Here is a 19,026-nt window from a genome sequence, read left to right as displayed (position 1 = left end):
GCTAAATATAGTAGTTTCATAGTAATTTGCAAGACATATTGTAGCTGCACTACAAAGAAAATACTGTACTATCAATAGTGGAATCAAGACAATCGTGAGGAAGACAGGGGGAGGGCAAGAGGGAGTGGATAGAGACGGCGAGAGAGAGAGAGAGAGAGCCCGACAGCAAATGAGAGAGGGAGAGGAGAGAGTACCACGCGTTGCGGCCACTTAATTCGCAGTCTCTCAAGTCCGCCGATCAGGTACAGTGTAAAAACAATCCTTGCCTAAAAAAACAAAACAAAAAACCTTATTGGTTTTTGGTGATGGAGTTCCCCACTTTTCCTCCGGGAGACATGTATGTTTCATTATCTCCCTTCAACGTCACCATTCCCGACGCGCTCCTACTCGGACCCCCGATGGGCGTCGGTGCCAATGGGACCAACAGCACCAGCGTGCCCGTGGGTCGTGACACGGCGAGGGTCGTCATCGCTGTGTGCATCACCGCCCTCTACTCGCTCATCTGTGTGGTGGGACTGTTGGGCAACGTTCTTGTCATGTACGGCGTAGTAAGGTAAGAAGTGGGGGGACCAGGGAAATATACTCACTTGATTGGTATGCAGTTTAGCATCAGGAAAAATATCCCCCCCCCAAAAAAAATTTTTTTAAACGATAAAACTATTGCTGTTTGTTTATTTTTTTTTTTAACATCTGTATTAATTTGCGTATGACTATCACTACTGTATGTTGTAACTTGACTGATGAAGGTACATACTGCGTTCTTTAAAATGATCTCCTCTAACCAGCACAAATGATCATGAGAAATATACTGGTATGCATATATTATTTGAAAAGCAAAGGATACATTATTTAACTACATCCTGTACTACTAATATATATATATATTAGAGGTGGGAATCCTTGGGCACCTAGCGATTCGATTACGATTCAGAGGCTACGATTCGATTATAAAGCGATTATTGATGCACTACCAAACAACCCCCCAGCTGCTGTTAATATTTCGTACATTAGTTACAAAAATTGTACAAAAATCCTCTCAGGTTTAAATAAACGACTATTTCAGTATCAAGTTAACAGTTCGAAACAGTAAATAAAATACTCAAGTCCCCATTCTGTATCAGCAGTTTTAAACTACATTCAATTAATTTAATGTTGTAAATCAACCATTAAAGTTTTTAAAATTACTCGCGTTATTCCATAATTTCCCTTCCGTCTACTTTCGACATGTGAAAGTTTTAAAACTGTTACATCATTTAAAGATAGATTCAAGTCAAGATTTTGCCGATTTAGGAGTATTTTCGATAAAAAGTTAATTAGGTTCGCTTGGAAGGTTTGCTGCAATAGCCTTCCAGGGAAGTCTACTGCTTTAAGATGGCGGCTGTTTACTAACGCCATTTCGCATCTAGTTTTCTATACATGTGCTGCTAACGCCGCCAACTCTGTCATTTCGCATCTAGTTCTTTATACATGTGATATCTACAGTAGCATTATGTGGGCGTAGTTTGTAGCGGCTGTCGGCAGCAGTCAGGTATTATTGTTTTTTTATCTAGCGGCATTAGTTGAGCCAGAGCTGTGAGTTGAGCATTGTCATTACCCGGGTAATGACTAGCATGATGTTAACTCTCGGTCTGTTCCTCATTGCGTCCCGAAGACCGCGCTCACTGTTTAAGTTCCGCTTGTCATATTTCAATATCGGAATTTGGATGTTTGTGAACCGTTCTCGAATCTTCCTCGGCCGAATCGCGAATAATTTATGAGTCGGAAATTATGCACACCTCCAATATATACAGTGGGGAGAACAATTTGATACACTGCCAATGGGAAAACCCATTGGCAGTGTATCAAATACTTGTTCTCCCCACTGTACATATTTATATTTTAGAGGTGTGCGAAATTTCCGATATATATATGGCGGAAAACACTTACATGACTTGAAGTTCCGCTCTGAGACCCCCAATTTGGCCAACTTTCAAAATTGTCCGATATGAATGTGTGATACATCATTGGAAAGCTTAAAATCTCAATTTTCTGGGGGAAGAATTTAAACAGGAGGGCATCTAAAATAACTAACTAAATAAATAAATAAATAAACAGTAAAACCCTAACTGGAGATGAGAGCACATGAGAGCAGAATTAAAGACGCCAGGATTTTAATGAGATATTATCGCGTACTTACCTCTTTTCGATCCAAAAATTCCATGTAGCATGTATCACCGAGTGTCAAGACACAGCTGTGAATGACCACAGCCGGATTTTTGGCGGGGATTTTATGGGTCATTTTTGGGTCAGAAATCGCAGACATCAAGGAGTGGTTGAGATGTTCATTTTCATATATTTACTCTTTTAAACGTTTTTTTTCTTTGTTTGGATCGATTATTTATCATCTAACACATCGGGGAAAATGCGACAGTAACAAAAAAAAATACAATTAAGTGATAGTTATGAGGTAGATATTCGTGACTTTTTTACAGACACCATTTGTTTCATTGTGACGTAATTTTTTTTAATAGTTTAAAATACGCAAGTGAAAACATTTTTAAAGTTTTATTATATATATATATTATTTAACAAGGGTCGCGATGCAGACATCGCAGACATCAAGGAGTGGTCGAAATTTTCTTTCATATATTTACCCTTGTAAAGGTTTTTTTTTTTTTTCCTTTTCAATTTTTCTATTTTTGGATTGATTATTTATCATCTAAAGTATCAGGGAATATGCGACAGTAACAAAAAAAAACAAAAAACAAAAAAAAGTGAATAATTTTTTTGTCTTTTTTCTTTTTTTTTAACAAAATATTAGACATCTATTAATGATTCTAAGCTAAAAATGAATTTTTAAAAATAATAAATATAATTAATTACCTTCGTTTTATGGCTGGGTTGAAACAAAAGCGGTTGCGCGACGTCTGTAAACGGGGTTTGCAGGGTAAAACGGAAAATTTAAAATAGTTCGGGGGCTTAATGCGCCATGAATCTGCTATGGCAGCATATAGACATATTGTTCTGTCAAACACAACAGTTCTTTTGGCTTATAATACAGCAGTTTATTTTAAACAGGAGTGCAAGAGCAGAAACTGCTTTTTCAGTCTTGTCTGTGTTTTCCGTCATATACTGTATGTATTTGTATATTTACATATTTTGATTTCCAAAAAAACAGCACACTCGGCCCGGCCCCTAGATACTGAAGCTCACTCAAAGATGCCTTATCACTTTAATATATTTAAAGTTTGCCTCCTCCGTGTGGACAGAAAAATTCAGTTTTATAAAAATAAAATTAAAAAAATAGCAATACAACCAAAGAAACATATTGAAATTTGCATAGGTTACTTAACAGGCTTTGTTATTCCTAAAATAATAACGCAAAAAACACTGTCCTAAATTGTAATTTTAAAAAATGCCTCTTCTATATTGGCGAGTACATGAATCCTTGAACAAAATAATAGCTGTCTTTTCAATTCTTACTGTACAAATAAATGATCTGAAACAATTTTCGAAATACAGTGGTACCTTGACATACGATCGCTTCGACACACGATCTTTTCGACATCCGACGTAAAATTTGACGCGCCATTTGTTTCTACATCCGACGACATGCTCGAAATACGACGACACGACAGCAACGCAAACGAACTCACGGCGGATTTTCTTGTGTGAGAAATCAACACAGGTTTCCAAAAAGTTGGTACAGTTGGTGAAACAAGGAAAAAAGTGATGCTTACCTTTGAAATGAAGATGCAAATTATAGAAAAATATGAGCGTGGGGTGCGCATCCGTGAGCTGGCTCAACAATACAGCTCCACGGTCCTCTTCCGACCACCGTTCGCCAGTCTTTATAAGTTAAGGTGACAATTATTATTGTGGTAACATCGCCAAAGAAATCGCCAGCTTCCTCACGTTTTTAATAATTTATTTAAGAACTTATTCAACACAAAACGACCATTGCCCTCTGCAGTTGACTGTGCTCTCAAGAAAACGAAAGTATTATCTCTACCGCACTGACCTATCTCACTGTGACGTCAACCCCGCGGTGCATTCAGGTACAGCAAAAAGTGTCCGCCACATTAGAATCCAATTTGTTACATTATTAACGGAATCATTTTTATTTTATTATTATTATTATTAATATTATTATTATCATTATTATATTATTCTGATTTTTATTAATAACTTATTTATTTTGCTATGTTTAATTGCCATTTATAATACTTGTACCAGCAGTATTTATTATGGATTTAGTGTAGGTTTTTGGGTGTGGAACGAATTAATGGAATTTTAATGTATTCCTATGGGAAAATCCTGCTCGACATATGACCATTTCGACTTACAAACAAGCTCTTGGAACGAATTAACTTCGTATGTAGAGGTACCACTGTAATACCTTTTCTGTAAAAAATCCAGCTTTAACAAAAAACTAATTTCTTCATTCCAGTGAAATAATGTAAATTAAACCGTACCCTCAAGACTATTACTACAACTGTCGTTGACAAATTGTTCCCACTTAACTATCATTCTCATTAATGTTCTAGATTGCACACAACCAAATAACTGAAATAAACTGACGAACAATTCCAAACAGAGCACTTAAAAACTACATATTCCATAATGCCTAGCGCGGCTTACAACACTGACAGCTAGCACTGGTAGCCGAGGCAAAAATCAAGCATTGCTATTAAAGTTTACAATCATCGTCAGCGTAACGATGTGACACCAAATAGGATTTCCCAGATTTCACAAGTAAAAAGCTCAGACAGAACTCAGCAGTTGCCGAAAGGTAAGTTTAGCAAGTGTACATACCAATAGCCTGTGTGCTCCTGTAATCACGACTCACAAAGGTTTGTTTGTGAATGAGAATTGACAGCTGACGTCATGATAAAACCAGTCTGTTACTGTACACGCATGCGCAAATTTGTATCCAAAGTAGAATAAAGGTATTTTCGACTTTTTTATGTCGAAACAGTTTTAGGTACATGAGCATACGTATTAACTACTGGGCAGGCTCTTTCGGAACACGTCATAGACCCAACAGTATCGTAGTATTCTGTGCAAGTCGTCAGTCAAAAAAACTGACATTTTCCTGAATTTATATAATCCTGCCGGACGCCATGGGCAGGATGTAAAAAGTGGACATGTCCGGGCAAAAGAGGACGTTAGGTCACCCTTGTATATGGGTTTTACCAGTCCTAACTCTCTCCCTTAATTGTTTTGAAAGTATTACCACTATAATGTCTACTAATAAGAATAAGAAATCCTACTGAGTAGTACTAATGAATAATAACTTTTTAATTAATTTTAAAATAATCCCTTATATCGCTATTACCAGCTGTTGTAAATGTTTTTTATTTCCCAACAGTATAACAAATATATTTTTTCCCCGAAAAAATATAGCTGTTTTTAATGATAATATGTAAAAGTCATAGGTTTTTTTTTCCCTGAAATACTAATTATGTACTGTCTTCCTTCTTGCTGTGAGTGCATATGTTGAATTAGTGCCATACTCACACATACCACATACACTTAATACACACCAGAAGGGAGGGAGCGAGTGCATTTTACAGTTACTAATAGCTCCTGATAGGATCATTCCACCCACCCCTCAAATCGATGTATATATTTGCATAACTAACACAAAGTGATCCATCACTCCAACAGCTGTGGATGGTATTGATTCGTTTAGTTTGAAGTTTCAGCTCATTTGAGGCATGACGCGGTTTGATTTAGCATGAACAGTCTTTTTTAGACAGCCTTCCAAAAAATGAAGCAAACAATTTCTAAATGGCACATCAGAGAGCAGAATTGGAGGGCTTTGTGCAGGACTTTTTTTATACGCATGCGGTTTAATGGGGGTTACAGTCATTGTGGCAGAAGAGACGCTCTCATGCTTTGTAACACCATCACAGCTTTGTGCATCTGAAAAGCTTTTATTATTTCGGGGAAAACTGCGCATGATTGGTTTGAGAGAGGAAATGAGGTTAAAATCAATATAGTAGTTTGGTTTCTAACCTCGTTACGCTTTAATGGCAATCAGGAGTCGACCGCAGCAGACATAAACACCGTCTAGTTTGCTTCCCAGTGTGCTAACAGTGCTTTACTCCTCGCCAGATACACCAAGATGAAGACCGCCACCAACATCTACATCTTCAACTTGGCCCTAGCGGACGCCCTGGCCACCAGCACCTTGCCCTTTCAGAGTGCCAATTACCTCATGAGCACGTGGCCGTTTGGGCAGTTGCTGTGCAAAGTGGTCATTGCCATCGATTACTACAACATGTTTACCAGCATCTTCACCCTCACCATGATGAGCGTGGACCGCTACGTTGCTGTATGTCATCCCGTAAAGGCTTTGGACTTCCGTACTCCTGCCAAGGCCAAGATCATAAACATCTGCATCTGGATCCTATCATCGGTCATTGCGGTCCCTGTGATGATCATGGCTGTTACAAAGGTGACAGCAAAAGGTGAGGCATACAGAAGTATTGTTGAAGATGCACGTTAAAAAAAAAAAAAAAAAAAAAAAAAAAAAAAAAAAAAAAAAAAAAAAAAAAAAAAAAAAAAAAAGAGACTGCCTATCCTTGTTTCTGAATCTCATGATTTACAGCATTTAGTGCATTAAAACAGAGTCATATGAATGTAGTCTTTCCATGTGCTAGGGGGAAAAATACTTGATTAGTTAAGTGGTAAGCAACCAGCATGTAAAATCTCTACTTTTGTTTCATTTGTGCCTGCTGCCATTTATTTTTTTAGGTCTTAACTTAGTTTGAGCCAAAAATTGACTTAATAAAATGAGTACAGATGTTGAAACAGTACTTTTACCAAAGTTGTATTTTTACGCAAATTACTCTGGTATCTAGTAGGGGTGTAACATATGATCGATGTGGATAGGTATGTCAATTTTAAAATCAAATCAATTCAATCGAAATGAAATCGATCAAAATGGAAACCATTGATTACTGTCATCATCTTTTTAATATGACGTTTTATTTAAACGATTGAGTCAAAATTGTGTTGTACTTTTTATTGCTTTACAGTGCCAGACAAAATCATTGGCACCCCTGCCATTCTGTCAGATAATTAGGGATGGGAATTGATAGGATTTTTATGATTCCGATTCCATTATCGATATTGCTTAACGATTCGATTCTTTATCGATTCTCTTATCGATTCTAATTTGGGGAAAAAGAAGAACAAACGTTTTGATTGGCATCGAGTTTGTTTAATCAGAAGTCACAACCTTACAAACTCACAACGAGATCAAAAGAGGCCCAAAGCCTCAATGTTAACTGTGGCAATAAGTGGCAAATACACAAGAATGTGTAACATTTTACTGAAACATTTATCTAATAGAAATAAAAAAAATATTGGTATATATTGGCAGATAGGTTTTTGTTCTGCCTTTGGCAATATGTGTTAAAGCAGGGGTCCCCAAACGTTTTACTGTGAGGGCCACATAACTTTTCCCTTCTCTGATGAGGGGCCGGGGTCAGTTTGTAACAGAAAAAGTGTGACGATTGCATAAATGTAAAAAATTATTGTTTTTCAGAAAGCCACAATCAAATAACCCTTTCTGGACTCTTTATAATAATAATAATTAATAATTAATAATAAAAACACTATTAATTAAATAGATAATAACCAAATAACCCTCTCTGAATTCTTCAAGGAAAAGGCCAGGAAATAAATAATACGATTGAGAAAAAAAACATTCAAAATGTGGAGGCGGGCCGTATTTGGGCCGCGGGCCGCAGTTTGGTGACTGCTGGGTTAACGTGTATTATTTTACCATTACATTGAATTGCATGCCTTTTAGTTTTTGTGGCGCTTACACGCTCAAGTGGGGGCGCCCTTGCGCTTCCTCACTTGAAGAAGAACGCGCTCACGTGAAGAAGAGCGCGCTTACACCCAAAGAAGAAATGCCGCATCCAAGTGAGTGGGCGAGTTAGTGAGAGAGGGAAACACTTCTACGAGCCAACGTTCTTTGTTAATGTTAATATCTACAGAGGCAACGCCTGTACGTATCATCTTTTGTGTTGTTGTTGTTGTGTTTCCACTCGCGATCGGACACTTAAATCCAGTTGTGTAGTGGTTTGAACGATGTGCTAATGCTAGCGAACGAATGCTAACCATACTGTTATTAGCAGCTCATCATCGCTGATTTACGTTGATGCAAACCTGTTTGTTATTGGGGACGAAATTGATTTGTTTCATTTCTATTCTTAGTTTCACTCTTCAAGTGATGGTTGAATAAAGTCAGCAAATCTCCACCTTGCAATGACTGCAAGTCGCTTTGTTGTAATTTTTCCTCGTGAAGTGAAGACACACTTTCGAGCGTTTGAACCTACCTGCTGTCATTGTTATGTTTATGGCTGCAATGCTCGTGCTTACCCTTCGTAACCTTTCATTTTCACACTGTTTCCTGGTGAAGTGTAGTCAAACTTTGGAGCGAGTGGTTCTTGGCGCCATGCTAGTTTGATGCGTCTGGACAACAAGACACGTCACGACGCAATACGCGTCTTTTGGAATCGTTAAGGCTTTTTCATTGTGATGTCGAGGCCTCGAAACACTCGGAACCGGTTCCGAATTGGAATCGGATTTCGATTCTCAACCCTACAGATAATGCTCCATTTCTCCCAGAAAATGATTGCAATTACAAATGCTTTGGTAGTAATATCTTTATTTATCTTGCTCGCAATGAAAAAACACAAAAAAGAATGGGAATTTTTTTTTATTCATCATTTTACATAAAACTCCAAAAATGGCCCGAACAAAAAGTATTGGCACCTTTTGAAAAATCATGTGGTTCTTCTCTAATTTGTGTAATTAACAGCACCTGTTAATTACCTCTGGCACATAACAGGTGGTGGCAATAACTAAATCACACATGCAGCCAGTTAAAATGGGTTAAAGCTGACTCAACCTCTGTCCTGTGTCCTTGTGTGTACCACATTGAGCATGGAGAAAAGAAAGAAGACCAAAAAACTGTCTGAGGACTTGAGATGCAAAATTGTGAGGAAGCATGGGCAATCTCAAGGCTACAAGACCATCTCCAAAGACCTGAATGTTCCTGTGTCTACCGTGCGCAGCGTCATCAATAAGTGTAAAGCCCATGGCACTGTGGCTAACCTCCCTAGATGTGGACGAAAAAGAAAAATTGACAAAAGGTTTCTACGAAAGATTGTGCGGATGGTGGATAAACAACCTCGACGAACATCCAAACAAGTTCAAGCTGTCCTGCAGTCCGAGGGTACAACAGTGTCAACCCGTACTATCCGTCAGCGTCTGAATGAAAAGGGACTCAATGGTAGGATACCCAGGAAGACCCCACGTCTGACCCAGATACATAAAAAAGCCCGGCTGTAGTTTGCCAAAACCAACCTGAGAAAGCCAAAAACGTTTTGGAAGAATTTTCTCTGGTGATATGAGACAAAAGTAGAGCTTTTTAGGAAAAGGCATCAACATAGAGTTTACATGGGGGGAAAAATGAAGCCTTCAAAGAAAAGAACACGGTCCCCACAGTCAAACATGGCTTAGGTTCCCTGATGTTTTGGGGTTGCTTTGCTGCCTCTGGCACTGGACTGCTTGACCGTCTGCATAGCATTATGAACTCTGAAGACTACCAATAAATTTTGCACCATAATGTAGGGCCCAGTGTGAGAAAGCTAGGTCTCCCTCAGAGGTCATGGCTCTTCCATCAGGACAATGACCCAAAATACATTTCAAAAAGCACTAGAAAATGGTTTGAGAGTAAGCACTGGAGACTTCTAAAGTGGCCAGCAATGAGTCCAAACCTGAATCCCATAGAACACCTGTGGAGAGATTTGAAAATGGCAGTTTGGAGAAGGCACCCTTCAAATCTCAGAGACCTGGAGCAGTTGGCCAAAGAAGAATGGTCTAAAATTCCAGCTGTGCATTGTAAGAAACTCATTGATGGATTCCGGAAGCGGTTGTTCGCAGTTATTTTGTCTAAATGTTGTGCTACCAATTCTATTAGGACGAGGGTGCCAATACGTTTGTCTGGCCCATTCAGAGTTTTGTGTAAAATGATAATGATTTAATTCTTTTTTTCATTCTCTTTTGTGTTTTTTCATTGCAAGCAAAATCAATGAAGTTATTACTACCAAAGCATTTGTAATTTCAATCAAATTTCTGGGAGAAATTGAGCATTATCTGACAGAATTGCAGGGGTGCCAATACTTTTGGCCAGCAGTGTAGGTACAATGGAACTGGTTCTGGTAAATGTGTAAATATTTTATTGTATCAATCTAAGGCCCTTGAATCAAACTGACTTGAATCATGGCAGATTCTGTAAAATATTGTATCATTCCCCAAGAAATTGGTGTTTAGACCACTACTATCTAGTAAGAGTGTAAAGATAGATCGGTCTGGATCAATAAACATATCGTAAGCTAAGCACAATGGAATAAAAATATAGCATAACAGAAAAAAACGAGTAGTTTGTAATAAAATGTATGCAATGTTCCAGCAAAAAAATGTCAAAAACATTTCTTTGTACAAGTTACTTTGTAATATCAGAAAAATAATGTTATCCAATGAATCACTACAGTATTGTATGATATCCTAATGAAATTGGTGATTTATACATATACTCCTACTCTACTCTACTCTACTCTACTCTACTCTACTCTACTCTACTCTAATACAGATTGTGAAATGCTAAGAAAACCGTCATATGATGGTTTCTTTACCAGCAAGATTAATACCAAAACACAATAAATCCAGCAAGGTCCTTCTGCGGGTACTGGTTTTGCTGGCACAGAAACCAGCATAAACTGGATTTCTGAACAGGGTATACTTTTGCCATCTTGAAACACAGTCATCCTAATATTGTACCATAATGACTCTTTGTTCAGTAGTTTCCATGACAGGTGCTTGTGTTGAATTGAGGGAGTAATGAGGCTGTAGAAGAGAACACATTTGAGCTGGGCGATTAAACTTGAATTAGCCTATCCACATGAGCCTCCGTTCAACTGTCATCGTTTTTCTCCCCAGGCAATGCGGATTGCAGAATCATATTTCCTGAACCAGACTGGTACTGGGACACCGTGACAAAAATCTGCGTGTTCATCTTCGCCTTCCTTGTGCCTGTGCTCGTCATCACCATCTGCTATGGTCTGATGATCTTGCGGTTAAAGAGTGTCCGCCTTCTCTCTGGATCCAAAGAGAAGGATAGGAACCTGAGGAGGATCACCCGTATGGTCCTGGTGGTGGTGGCAGTCTTCATCATTTGCTGGACTCCCATACACATTTTCATTATCGTCAAGACCATGGTGAAGATCAATCACAAAAACCTACTGGTGACGGCAAGCTGGCATCTGTGCATCGCCCTGGGCTACATCAACAGCAGCCTCAACCCGGTTCTTTACGCCTTTCTGGATGAGAACTTCAAGAGATGCTTCAGGGATTTCTGCCTGCCCTATCGCAAACGTACAGAGCAGCACAGCTTCTCACGTGGCCGCAACAGCACCAGGGAGCCCGTGTCCGTTTGTGCCCCTGCCACTAGACCGCCCGCATGACTAGGCGTGGACTGAACGGGGATCCAAGATGACCTCCAGACAGAAGTCACGCAGTTCTCCACCACAGGAGTGTGAACGCATAAATGTCGGCATTTGTTCCACCACTGTCAGTTTTATGTCGGTCTCATGCCTGAGGCTTCTCATGGTGGATTCCTTGTGAAGAGAAGCAATGCTTGTCTTTCAGGATGAAGAAAAAAATGCCAATGCGTGCCTGTAGATTCTGAAATGGTGAATGCAGACAGTGGAGTGACAGATTAAAGGGGAAAAACTTTGATCAGGCATTTAAAAATGCCTTCAACCTGAAAACAAAAACTTGTAAAATACATTAAAAAAAAAAAATCAAACACATTGATTAGGGCTGCACAATTATGGCTAAAATCAAATCCTGGCACTTTTCAACAATCAGTATGTTAACAGTATAACAGTAATACCCAAGAATTGAAAATTGTCTACAGGCAAACTGAATGAATATGCTATTATAGTATCGTGTTTAGGGCCACTTGCTCTGAATCTTTAATATGTCGGTTCCATGAATGTTGATATCTTAGTAGCAGCTCCTCGCACAAAGCTTCTGATCTCAATTTTTTTTACTGTACAGTTACTTTTTTTCCTCAAACCAGTACTCTGCAGGAGGTGCTTGCTTGTTATGTAGGCACCTTGAAAAAAACCTTCCCAATGTGCTCATCTGCCGGTGGTTGGTTGAAAAAAAAAAGCCAGACCAGATGTGCAGGAGTGGCTACATTTAAAATGTAATATTTTTCATAAATCACGAGGATTTAATTGTGGCTATCAACGTATGATCTCGATTAAATGTGCAGCACTAACAAATACACAAACAATGAAAATACAAACGTGCTGTTGAACGTGCTTAACTGAATGACTAAAAACAAAACACTTGATTTTTTTGCCAACTCAATGGCTGAAATACTTATAAAACAGTATAGAATGTTTTAATTTTGCTTCACAAGTAGTGCTAAAATAGCTAGCAAGCTTGCAACCTTATTTCAGTCGACTTCACCTTCAATACAAGCAAGTTTACCTGGGGAAAAACATCATCAAAATCAATTTCATGGTTTGGTACTGTTACAAGAGGCGTAGGACTAAAATTCTCTCATGTTAATTTTTTGGGGGTTCTTTCAATGTAAATAGTCTTTCAAACAACAATCAGTTGTCAGTTTTAAAATTCATCAACTGAAAAAAAAAAACAGTTCAGTCTCATGTTCACATAACATTTGACCCGTCACAAGTCTTTATGCAGTATTTGTTGGGTGCGTGAAATATTGATTCGTAATATCCATTTTCTATAGGCCGTGCATTCATTAGGATCACAGATAAGTTGGAGCTTTTTCCCAACTAACTTTGAGTGAGAGGCTAGCTATGCCTTGGAGTGGTTTGTTGTCAGCTGTATTGAGTTGTGTCATAGAAAACCATTTCAAAAAGCTTAGCCATGCTTCCTATACTCTGGGACAAGCTGTTTTACATCACAGCACCCTGAGTGCAAAATCACAGCAGAGGTGCTCAATTGACTGTAAATATGGCCACAATAACAACATGAGAACGTCACATTTTCCACTTCGACATGATTGTCCCTTTTTATTTGTCAGTCTACAATGTTCAAGCACATTCAAAATGCACTACACACGACAGGTGGTGTTTAGACTGGTTTATACTTTTCCAGATTTGTCCCTACTTCAGCGCGGTATTGGGTGTTACATTGCTGAGTGTCAGCTTTAAGAGTGTTTGGAGATGACCGGCCTTATTGGGAGAAAAGCATAGCTCAGTGTAAACACATTGAAGTAATCGACTTGTCCCGCTGTAAAGGCCTTTGCTACAAAAGGCTCAGAGCAGTCTGCTTATCCAATGTAGTCACGAACGACTCGTTAAAAGTTCCGTATGATGAGGACCAGAGAGGTGAAAATGACAGCAGTGTGGCTTTGACATATCATCACCGCATGATTTAGGTGTTTTATGAAGATGCATTAAAATCATCTTCTGTTCTGCGCATACTGATGTTGAGGTAGTTAAGATGAGAGCTTGCTTCAACCCCAGAGATGCCGGCTAAGAGCAGGCAACGCAGATTATAGCTGAGCTGAAGAGGTCTCTGGCATTGCAACCATAATATGTCTAAAATGCCACACAGGGCCTTCCACTATCCGTGGCTGTCAGGTGATACAGCAGGGACTGTGAGATGGTGCATATAAACAACACAAATACAGACTCACACAGACACTGCAGTTTTGCACAGGACAAGCCACTATTGTATACTGTAGCCATGGTATCAACATTTTTATACTTGGTTATGCTTTAGTCATTCAGAACATTTTACCACCATGTCCTTTTTAGAGCATCCAGGTGGTAGAGAAACACCCCTGTTCACAACTTTATGAACACTTGAAAATTGGCACTAAAAGCTTCAACTCCTCTGAGAAGACCTTCGGGAAACACCAAACTTATTCAACCATGTGTTTATTGATTTTGACTTCAGCACTGACGCATAGTCATGTAAAACAAATAAGGGCCATCACTCAAGTAGGAGGCTCAGAATTGTCCAACTAAGGCTAGGTTCATACTGCAGGTCGTCATGCACAATTCGGATTTTTTTGTCATATCTGTTTTTTGGGCGTGTCGATTCAGACTGTCTTTGTCCATTGAGCCTGTTCAAGTACAGTGATCCCTCGTTTTTCGCAGTTAATGAGGACCAGAACCCGCCGCGATAAGTGAAAAACCACGAAGTAGCGCACGCCTCCCCCAAAGTTTATTTTGTTCACTTTCTTTTACCAAAGTATAATAAAAAAAATACATATACGGTGGGGCAAATAAGTATTTAGTCAACCACCAATTGTGCAAGTTCTCCAACTTGAAAAGGCCTTCATTGTTAACATGGGTAAACCTCAACAACGAGAGACAGAATGTGGGGGAAAAAAAACAGAAAATCACATTTTTTGATTTTTAAATAATCAATTTCCAAATTAGAGTGGAAAATAAGTATTTGGTCACCTACAAACAAAGATTTCTAGCTGTCAAAGACGTCTAGCTTCTTCTAACAAGGTCTAACATGGTCTAATGAGGCTCCACTCGTTACCTGTATTAATGGCACCTGTTTTAACTCATTATCTGTATAAAAGACACCTTTCCACACTCTCAGTCAGTCACACTCTAAACTCCACTATGGCAAAGACCAAAGAGCTGTCGAAGGACACCAGAGACAAAATTGTAGACCTGCACCAGGCTGGGAAGACTGAATCTGCAATAGGTAAAACGCTTGGTATAAAGAAATCAACTGTGGGAGCAATTATTAGAAAATGGAAGACATACAACACCACTGATAATCTCCCTCGATCTGGGGCTCCATGCAGATCTCACCCTGTGGCGTCAAAATGATAAGAACGGTGAGCAAAAATCCCAGAACCACAAGGGGGAGCTAGTGAATGACTTACAGAGAGCTGGGACCACAGTAACAAAGGCTACTATCAGTAACACGATGCACCGCCAGGGACTCAAATCCTGCACTGCCAGACGTGTCCCCCTGCTGAAGAAAGTCCACGTCCAGGCCCGTCTGCGGTTCGCTAGAGCGCATTTGGATGATCCAGAAGAGGACTGGGGGAATGTGTTATGGTCAGATGAAACCAAAATAGAACTTTTTGGTAGAAACACAGGTTCTCGTGTTTGGAGGAGAAAGAATACTGAATTGCATCCGAAGAATACCATACCCACTGTGAAGCATGGGGGTGGAAACATCATGCTTTGGGGCTGTTTTTCTGCAAAGGGACCAAGATGACTGATCTGTGTAAAGGAAAGAATGAATGGGGCCATGTATCGAGAGATTTTGAGTGAAAATCTTCCATCAGCAAGGGCATTGAAGATGAGACGTGGCTGGGTCTTTCAGCATGACAATGATCCCAAACACACAGCCAGGGCAACAATGGAGTGGCTTTGTAAGAAGCATTTCAAGGTCCTGGAGTGGCCTAGCCAGTCTCCAGATCTCAACCCCATAGAAAATCTGTGGAGGGAGTGGAAAGTCCGTGTTGCCCAACAACAGCCCCAAAACACCACTGCTCTAGAGGAGATCTGCATGGAGGAATGGGCCAAAATACCAGCAACAGTGTGTGAAAAGCTTGTGAAGAGTTACAGAAAACGTTTGGCCTCCGTTATTGCCAACAAAGGGTACATAACAAAGTATTGAGATTAACTTTTGGTATTGACCAAATACTTATTTTCCACCATGATTTGCAAATAAATTCTTTAAAAATCAAACAATGTGTTTTTCTTTTTTTTTTTTTTTCACATTCTGTCTCTGATGGTTGAGGTTTACCAATGTTGACAATTACAGGCCTCTCTAATATTTTCAAGTGGGAGAACTTGTTTGTCTTGTTTAACTCGGAGAATTCGTTACCAGAGACAGGCTTTAATTTGTTATCGTTATGCATATATGAACCTCATCGTCACATACGTGATCACACAAAACGCAACCACGCATCGCCTCCCCGCATTTCTTCCTCCTCCTGAGTCCTCACAAATAAAACATTTTTTTCCTTTTTTTTGTCGGGCTCGTGCCTACAAATAAAACATAAAATTTCGGGTTTTTCGGGCTCGGGCAAGCAAATCAAGTTAATTGATCGGGCTCAGGCGCCGTCGGGCTTTAATACCCATGGGCCGGTCGGGTCGGGCTGGATTTTTTTAGGCCCGATCTAACTTCTAGCGTCATGTAATGTTAGCATACCTTACACCTACTCAGCCTGTTGTTCTCTATTGTATTTTAAATTGCCTTTCAAGATGACATGTCTGTTCGTGGTGCTGGATTCTATCAAATAAATTTCTCCCAAAAAATGCGACTTATACTCCGGTGCGACTTTTATATGTTTTTTTCCTTTTCATTGCGCGTTTTTTGGCTGGTGCGACTTATACTCAGGCGCCACGGTAAAAAAAAGGACAAATACGGCAAACGGTTGTGTATATGGGTACTTCGATAGTAATGGTGATTAGTCTAGAGTGTACGTCACCTTTTGACTAAAAGGAATGGACTCCAGTTCACCCATCATCACCCAATAAGGCTAAACAATATAGAAAATGGATGGAAGTTCAGTAATGTATATTCAGCGTGGCAGAGTAAACGACACCATAATGACAATGGGTCTTTGCGGCTAAAAGAGAGAATCCAGTAACAAGGAAGGGCTAATGTCTTTCAGGAAATTGCGTTTGATTTACTGTAAATCTATTCCTTTGTTCCTAACAGGGGTGTAATCACAAATGACGGGCACATTCATGGTCAATAACAAACAAACACATTCTGTGCCTCTCCATTCAAAAGTTCCAGTAAAAACACCATTAAACTTTTTTTTTTTAATTTCTATTTTTGTAGACATGTTTTGAGGTAAAGCAAAAACGTCAGCAGATTTTGATTTTCATGCATATATTCACGTCGCCAGCGGTTATCATAAGTCATTACGGCTAGCCACTCACATTGTTTATTGCCACACCACAGGCTTAAGTCACATATGAAGTGCAGTGATAACACATAGGTCTTTTTTTTACGCATAGAGAATGGAGTCATGTTTCCATGCGTGACTTTAAGCGCAACACAATTAAAGGGAATGAGAGGAGTCGCTTTGAGTAGTGATGACTGACATCATCTGTAAACAGTCCCACAATGTCACAACACATTCCCCTCACAGATATGCCGGCCTGCGCCTGTCTTGAAAGTAAATTGGTTAGCCCTGCCTCTGGCACAGAGTTGAGCTACCCGTTATGTAGGATTTACACCGTTCACAAAAATAGAGCTGGAAGAGAAAATCTACAATTACTCATTGTTTCCACTCTTCTAGTGGTTGGGACACATTTGTCTTAGCATGACTTTAATATTCAGCCTACACTAAAACATGATGTTTTGAATGAGAAGGCGGCACAGTAAACTGAGTCATTGACTTCAAACTGTTTGGAGGAAAGTCATTAGCAAATCAAGGAGAGGCTTCCGATTCACATTACAATATGGAGAAATTATCCATTAGGGATGACTGGACATGGGCAAATGGACATTTTTCTCCAACATATTTTACATAAAAATGTGGAAATTATGCCAGTGATTGTGTCTATATTGGAAATGTAAATACAGCAACATATACAGTAGATATATTAGAGCAGAGGTGCCCAAGTTCGGTCCTTGAGAGTCCCTATCCAGCTTGTTTTCCATGTCTCCCTCCTTTAACACACCTGAAACAAACGATCAGCTCATCAGAAAACTCTGCAGGAGCCTGATAATGATCCTGATCAGAGGCGTAGCAAGGGTCCCCGGGGGCCCCAGGCAACAAGCAACACGGGGCCCTTCGAGCTTGTGCAAGTAAGGGGGACAGTTGGACTTGGAGCAATAGCATATTTAATAAAAGTATATGTCAAACGATTAAAATTTTTAATCGAGTTAATCACAATTTAAAAATTAATTAATAGTAATTATTCACAATTCAAACCATCTCTAAAATATGCCCTATTTTTTTGTAAATTATTGTTGGAATGGAAGGATAAGACAAGACGGATATATACAGTGCCTTGCAAAAGTATTCGGCCCCCTTGAACCTTGCAACCTTTCGCCACATTTCAGGCTTCAAACATAAAAATTTTAATTTTTGTCAAGAATCAACAACAAGTGGGACACAATCGTGAAGTGGAACAAAATTTATTGGATAATTTAAACTTTTTTAACAAATAAAAAACTGAAAAGTGGGGCGTGCAATATTATTCGGCCCCCTTGCGTTAATACTTTGTAGCGCCACCTTTTGCTCCAATTACAGCTGCAAGTCGCTTGGGGTATGTTTCTAGCAGTTTTGCACATCGAGAGACTGACATTCTTGCCCATTCTTCTTTGCAAAACAGCTCGAGCTCAGTGAGGTTGGATGGAGAGTGTTTGTGAACAGCAGTCTTCAGCTCTTTCCACAGATTCTCGATTGGATTCAGGTCTGGACTTTGACTTGGCCATTCTAACACCTGGATACGTTTATTTTTGAACCATTCCATTGTAGATTTGGCTTTATGTTTTGGATCATTGTCCTGTTGGAAGATAAATCTCCGTCCCAGTCTCAGGTCTTGTGCAGATACCAACAGGTTTTCTTCCAGAATGTTCCTGTATTTGGCTGCATCCATCTTCCCGTCAATTTTAACCATCTTCCCTGTCCCTGCTGAAGAAAAGCAGGCCCAAACCATGATGCTGCCACCACCATGTTTGACAGTGGGGATGGTGTGTTCAGGGTGATGAGCTGTGTTGCTTTTACGCCAAACATATCGTTTTGCATTGTGGCCCAAAAGTTCCATTTTGGTTTCATCTGACCAGAGCACCTTCTTCCACATGTTTGGTGTGTCTCCCAGGTGGCTTGTGGCAAACTTTAAACAAGACTTTTTATGGATATCTTTGAGAAATGGCTTTCTTCTTGCCACTCTTCCATAAAGGCCAGATTTGTGCAGTGTACGACTGATTGTTGTCCTATGGACAGACTCTCCCACCTCAGCTGTA

The 19,026-nt window shown here is 39.6% G+C and overlaps 1 protein-coding gene across 1 annotated transcript; it reads left to right on the top strand.

Moving 5' to 3' along the window:
- Window positions 1-240: 240 nt before the first annotated feature.
- On the top strand, window positions 241-18,082 carry oprd1b (opioid receptor, delta 1b). Its single transcript, XM_057835027.1, has 3 exons — window positions 241-553; window positions 6,100-6,455; window positions 11,005-18,082. Exons 1-3 carry the CDS (start codon window positions 306-308, stop codon window positions 11,526-11,528), a joined length of 1,128 nt encoding a protein of 375 aa, XP_057691010.1. The 5' UTR covers window positions 241-305; the 3' UTR covers window positions 11,529-18,082.
- Window positions 18,083-19,026: the final 944 nt, after the last annotated feature.

This window comes from Corythoichthys intestinalis, chromosome 4 (genome assembly GCF_030265065.1).
Source record: "Corythoichthys intestinalis isolate RoL2023-P3 chromosome 4, ASM3026506v1, whole genome shotgun sequence".
Classification (NCBI taxonomy): Eukaryota; Metazoa; Chordata; class Actinopteri; order Syngnathiformes; family Syngnathidae; genus Corythoichthys; species Corythoichthys intestinalis.
This window is presented reverse-complemented; position numbering and strand designations above follow the sequence as displayed.

Bases quoted from the DNA above. Each gene is read 5' to 3' on its own strand.
- oprd1b (XM_057835027.1), top strand. From the start codon at position 306: ATGGAGTTCCCCACTTTTCCTCCGGGAGACATGTATGTTTCATTATCT. The intron at 554-6,099 runs GTAAGAAGTGGG...ACTCCTCGCCAG, and splicing joins GTCATGTACGGCGTAGTAAG to ATACACCAAGATGAAGACCG. The intron at 6,456-11,004 runs GTGAGGCATACA...TTTTCTCCCCAG, and splicing joins TACAAAGGTGACAGCAAAAG to GCAATGCGGATTGCAGAATC.